The 5933-nt window shown below is 29.5% G+C and overlaps 1 protein-coding gene across 1 annotated transcript; it reads right to left on the bottom strand.

The window, feature by feature from the left end:
• Positions 1-2020: 2020 nt before the first annotated feature.
• LOC120073986 (aquaporin TIP1-1-like) lies at positions 2021-3853 on the bottom strand. The gene is made up of 2 exons (XM_039026934.1): positions 3517-3853; positions 2021-2748 (listed from the first exon to the last, which is right to left on the bottom strand). Exons 1-2 carry the CDS (start codon positions 3772-3774, stop codon positions 2377-2379), a joined length of 630 nt encoding a protein of 209 aa, XP_038882862.1. The 5' UTR covers positions 3775-3853; the 3' UTR covers positions 2021-2376.
• Positions 3854-5933: the final 2080 nt, after the last annotated feature.

Raw genomic sequence — 5933 nt, 5'->3', positions numbered from 1 at the left:
TGAAATAATTTTGAAGCTTAGAGGCATATTTATTTATCCTATTTTTTATTTTGCCACTCTTTTCTCTACCTAATTAAAAAAGAGAGGAATTAGGTTAGCCCCATTTTTACACAATTTCTTAATTGTGTAACTTAAGTCAAACAAGTTTTTTTTATTATTATTGTTGTTGTTCAAAGATAGCCAATTGTGCTATAAGATGGATTAGTGTGAACCAACTCTTGTGTGTGTTAGTTGAGTTGTTGGTTGGTATTAGACAAAAAAAAAATTATATGTAGTGTCTTTATTTAATTATCTATTGAAAAACTTTTTTTTTTCCCTCTAGTAAGTGCCATACCAAATGAAATTTTATCATAGTTCATATGAGTGTTTACTATTCGTTAAAAAGTTGTGTATTTGAAACTCCTCCTCTCATATATTCCAATAATTGTGATGAATTGTCAATTTTTAAAATAGTAATTGACATTTTATACATTGATTTATGTTTGGATTGACAATGTCAATGACGAATAATTTCTTAGTAGCAGTGTTGTAGATGAAATTCGACCTAACGAAATTTATCAAAAATTAGGAAAATAGGTAGAACTTAAGCCCAAGTTAACCTGCAAACTAATCACAAGTTGTGTAGGATAAGAGGAAGTCATCTCATTCTAATTTGAAGATAAAAAGGTAAACTCTAAGTAGTTTTCTTTATATAAATTCATAATTTTAACTTCATATGAGTTAACATAATATTTGAAAGGTCATAGAAATGTATGGTTGTAAGCAGACTCCCTTATTTTTCCTCCACTAGATGAGTCCATTGCATTGAACCAATGGATAATAGAACGAACATCCCCTTTGATTCACCGAATGTGATTTTGGGCACAATGGGAGTTTTCTTCTCCATTCTAGAGTTCTCCATCACTTTAGCGTCAAATCTATTTTTCTTTGTTTTACAGGTTTTCCCTTCCCTAAATAAAAAGTTTACTGTTGTCTCACATGAATGTCACGTACATTTTCTCATTTTCAAGTTTTAGCATCATATAGAGATTTGAATGTCTTGACTTCAAAATAAGGTATAAAAGTTAATTTCTTTTGAGTTATATTCAATTTGGTAGCCATGGCTAATATATATATATATTTAATATAAACAATGGATAAGAATTGGACTTTGTATATAGTAGATGAATATATGGCAATTTGACTTTATTTTTAAAAATTATAGAATTATTATTGTTTGCTAACGTTCTCATCAATGTCCTTCTATTATAATTAACAAATTAATTAAAAAAATTAAATTCTCATTTATGAACTTTAGGGCTAGTAGGGCTAATTTTATTTCCTAAAAAAGAACAAAAAGAAAATCCAGCATTAGTTTCTTATATAGTTTTGAATTCCCTTCTCCACCTTCTACTTTACATATTGTAAAATAGTTTGAAAAAATAAAATTGAAAACCTTTTTTTTTATTATCTGTATATTTTTTCAGGTTGGAACAAGGATTGAATTCTTAGTCAAAATAAAAAATAAAAAATAAAAAATATTTTTTTTAGTTTTCAAATTTTGGCTATCTATTTCCTTTTCATTTTTTACGATGATTTGCATTTTTTAACCAAATTCTAAAAGGAAAAAAAAAACTTTTTTAAAAGCTATTTTTTTATTTTTCAAATTTTGAATTGATTTTTTAAATTATCAGTAGAATGTAAATAAATTTGTCTCTAGACTAATTTTTAAAAATATAAATCAAAAGCCATATAAATATACATTTTAAAATAATAAATAAATAGCGCTACCAAAAACACTATTTGTTGTCGACTTGTTGAACTTAAAAAGCACAATTTTTTTAATTTTTTTTTAACTAACATTTTGAAACGCACAATTGGTCAAGCATTTCGAAATTATCCTAAAAATCAGTTGATCGAATCTCACCCTTTCATTATTGAAGCAATATAATATTATATATTAGTGAAAAATAGAAAAGGTTGGGATTATTATAAAGCTATTCCCAAAGGGGAACTGGGACCTACTGCATTATTCAGAAAATAGAAAGGAGCAAAAGAAAATCTTAAATTTAGAAAATTATCGAAATGGACAAAGAAGAAAAAGAAAAAAAGACTTGAAAATAAATCACGTACAGACAGGAGCAGAATAACATAAATTACAACCTGGCCCTGATTATCATCTTCAATCAAATCATCGTGAGTCCAGGCACGGCACACAACGACGACCACAAATTAAAGATGATGATGATGATGATCAAATCATGAAAAGATCAACGGTCACAAATGAGACACGATCAAACCCGTCCGATAAAAGAAAATTAACAAAAAACCAAATACACCAAATTAAACGGAAGAAAGTGGCCGCCGTTGCCGCCGCCGTTGGTGGTGGTTGTTGACTTAGTAGTCGGTGGTTGGGAGCTGCTCGTGGGTGTTGGAAATGAAGATGAATTCGTAGATGAGCCCAGCAAGCCCACCTCCGATCAGAGGTCCGGCCCAGTAGACCCAGTGGCTGCTCCAATCCCAGCTCACCACCGATGGGCCGAAGGCCACGGCCGGGTTCATGGAAGCTCCGGTGAAGGCTCCGCCGGCCAAAATGTTGGCTCCGACAATGAAACCGATTGCGATGGGTGCAATAGTTCCCAAACTACCCTTCTTGGGATCCACTGCGGTCGCGTACACCGTGTATACCAATCCGAATGTCATCACGATCTCGAAAACAAAGGCGTTTAGTTCACCAACTCCAGCTGATAGAGCGAAGCTTCCGGTGGGCTGCCGTGCATAGGAACACAAACCCCAATTTCAGTTAATATTTAAAAAGAAAAGAAGATGATGATTTTCTGCCCTAGTAACGGAAATAACGACATCTAACTCCAATATTTATTCTCTAATTAACTAACCACATACTTCAAAGAAAATATTATTTAATAAGAGTTCTTACAATGTAGCTATGCCATAATAATTATTAAATATAAATTCGAGATACTTTGTACTATTCGCCACATTGTGGTGGGATTTTTAATAATTTTTTGAGGCTCTAGATTAAAATGTGTAGATCTATCACATTGTGACAGCATTATTCAATAATGCTTCAATAAAACATCCAACAATTTAAATTTTGTAAATTTTCTTTGTGATTTTAATATGATTTCAAAGGATATGGTTTTGTGTATGTTGTTTTTCTTCCTAAATAAAAGAGCTTATGTTATTTTGTCTTTTACTTTCACAATTTCTTTTCCAAGTCAACAATGTGTGAGAGTGAAGATTTAAATTTTTATTTTTTTTAATAAATCATTTTAGTTGTGTCAGGTTGACATATTTTACCATGTTTATTGTATTATTTATTTTGCATAATTTATGGTGTGTTTGAAATACATTTTCGAGTGTCTAATTTAAAATAAGTCACTTTGAAAAAAATGTGAATGGTTGACAACTACTCAAAATAGTTTTTAAGAGGTATTTTGATTAATTTTTATAAAAAATATTTAAATAAAAATGATTTTTTCAAAAAATAATCAAGTAAATTTAGGTAAAACTCACCAAGCCGGTGACGAATTTAAGGAGCAAGCAAGCCACGACGGATCCAAGGAGTTGAGCAATCCAGTAGATGATACCACGTAGGAGGGTGATGTTACCACCGACGAAGGCACCAAAGGTAACGTTACTGAAGGCTATGCCGGAACCTTGGCCAGCAAAAACAAAAATCAACGTGGAAATGAACTCGGCCAACCCAGCCTTCAAAGCATCTGGATGAGTAGCCTCTTCAGGCCTTCCAATTGCAATGTTACGGATCGGCATGGCTTTTAATTAGAGAGCTTTAAAATTAATTCTAACTCTCTTAATTCACTTGTTGCAGTAGTAGTACTCTAATTTCACGTCCATTTCTAGCTCTTATAATGGAACGTTAGAGTGCAGGCGTAACCGGCTACAACAGGTAGCCGGTAATAATTGGAGAAATTTTGAGGGGAGAAAAAAAAGGAAATTAAAAATGAATTAATAGTTGAACGTGATTGGTGGACATGGCCAGGCTGTGAAATATAAGGGGAAATATTAATTGGTTGCCGCTGTTATCCGATGACCGTCCAGATCCAGCGAAGCAATTCGGCGCTAGACTGTTGTGATGTCGACACGTGTTCATATTTGATAGGGACACGTAACGTGCAAATTATGTGTATTTCGTCTCCTTTCGCTTGTTCTCTGGAGACATCGAATCCACTTCCCACGTTCAATTATTTCTCCACTTTTCTTCATTTTCAATTTTCTTGGCTTTTGGATTTTTTTCCCCTTAATCTGATTTGATTTCATCGTTATTAATCCAAATTACAAAATAATAATAATAATAATAATAATAATAACAATAACCTTTTTAATGATTCTCAAAATCTCAAAAATTAATTTTAAGAAACTTATTTTTCTTGTTTCGGAATTTTTTTCATTTATTTATTTATTGTAAATCGTAGAAAAATTTTCATAAATAGAAAGAAATGTCAAATTATTTATAAAAATATTTAAAAAAATGATAGATTTTTATAAGTCTATCACTAATAGAAATGGATATAATTCTATTATTAATTTTTTTTTTGCGTAAATAATTTTCTTTATTTTTTTATTTTCAAAATCCCCGCAATTGTATGAATAAAGCTTCAATAGTTATTTAAAACCAGTTCTCTTATATTTATAATGAATATTTCTAAAATTTTGATAAGACAAACGGTGAAGATTGATTTTATTAGTATTAATAAATATTGAATTGCACTTGTAGCTTAGACTTGAAAACAAGAGGAAATGAATATAAGAAAAAAAGAACATATTTTAGATATTAATCAGAAAAATTGTTACAAATGAAAAAATTGTTAAAAATATTTTTAATATATATAAAAAAAAAATATAAAATTTTTCCAATGGGCCAATAAATTTTTTTACTATTTTGCTATATTTATAAATAAATTAGTCAATTTGCTATATAAGAAAACAACTCTTAATGTAATTAATATCAACTAACGTTATCTTTACTCTTCGTTTATTTCTCTTAACTATTGGGTTCTATTGAGAAAAATTATCATAAAGACGCTAAGTAGTAAATGGAGCATATCTCTACGAACGTACATGTATATTTCTTTTAGAATAAATAAATAGTTGATGTTATTTGTAAGACGTAACTGAGGTATAATTTTATTTGTATCAATATATATGTTCGAAGTAATTTGGTTAAGTATGAATTAATATAATATTAACGAGAGGTTTGATAAAAAAAAAAAACATGTTAAAGCACCACTATCATTATGTTATGATAAAACAATTTTCTAATGAGGCACAAAGTCTAGTATTAATGAATTTGTTTAAATAATTTAGATTGTTAATGTTGGATTATATTATGTTGGTGATCTGTGGATAGTTATCTAAATTATCTTAATGGAATCTTTGGATAATTTAAGACCAATATGATGAGATTTAATAATGCCAAATATATTTATAAAACAAAGTAATACCAAATACCAAATCATCCTGTTATATATATATATGTGTGTGTGTGAAGAAATTGATCGATCACCTGACGAAATTCAACGGAAAAAAAAAACAATGCAAATAAGAGGGAAATTAGAAATAAAATCTCTCAATTATCCGAATGGGACAATGTTTTAAACTCATTTTTATTTTCTTTATTTTTTTCTTTCTTTAATTTTTATATACGGGGAGTTTTCTCCTAATAAATTCCAATAAAATATTAATATAAATATATAAGAACAGCAACTTGCCCGTGACAGTTCAATATTTTTGGATAAGAATCTCTCTCTCTATGTGTGGATTTTGAATATATTATGTATTTATATTTATATTTATATTTATATTAATATATGTGTGTGGTTAACGTTTTGGTTGGATGTGGTTTGGTTTTCTCTTGAATTAGGTAAAGTATGTAAGAATGTTAATGATTTCCTTAGCAAATTGAAAGAGTT

Source organism: Benincasa hispida, chromosome 3 (genome assembly GCF_009727055.1).
Source record: "Benincasa hispida cultivar B227 chromosome 3, ASM972705v1, whole genome shotgun sequence".
NCBI classification, from domain to species: domain Eukaryota; kingdom Viridiplantae; phylum Streptophyta; class Magnoliopsida; order Cucurbitales; family Cucurbitaceae; genus Benincasa; species Benincasa hispida.
This window is presented reverse-complemented; position numbering and strand designations above follow the sequence as displayed.

What these genes read in the sequence shown, in the direction of transcription:
- LOC120073986 (XM_039026934.1), bottom strand. Translation starts at nt 3,774, where the DNA reads ATGCCGATCCGTAACATTGCAATTGGAAGGCCTGAAGAGGCTACTCAT. An exon ending in TTAAATTCGTCACCGGCTTG is followed by an intron (nt 2,749 to 3,516) that starts GTGAGTTTTACC and finishes TATGCACGGCAG; the next exon opens with CCCACCGGAAGCTTCGCTCT.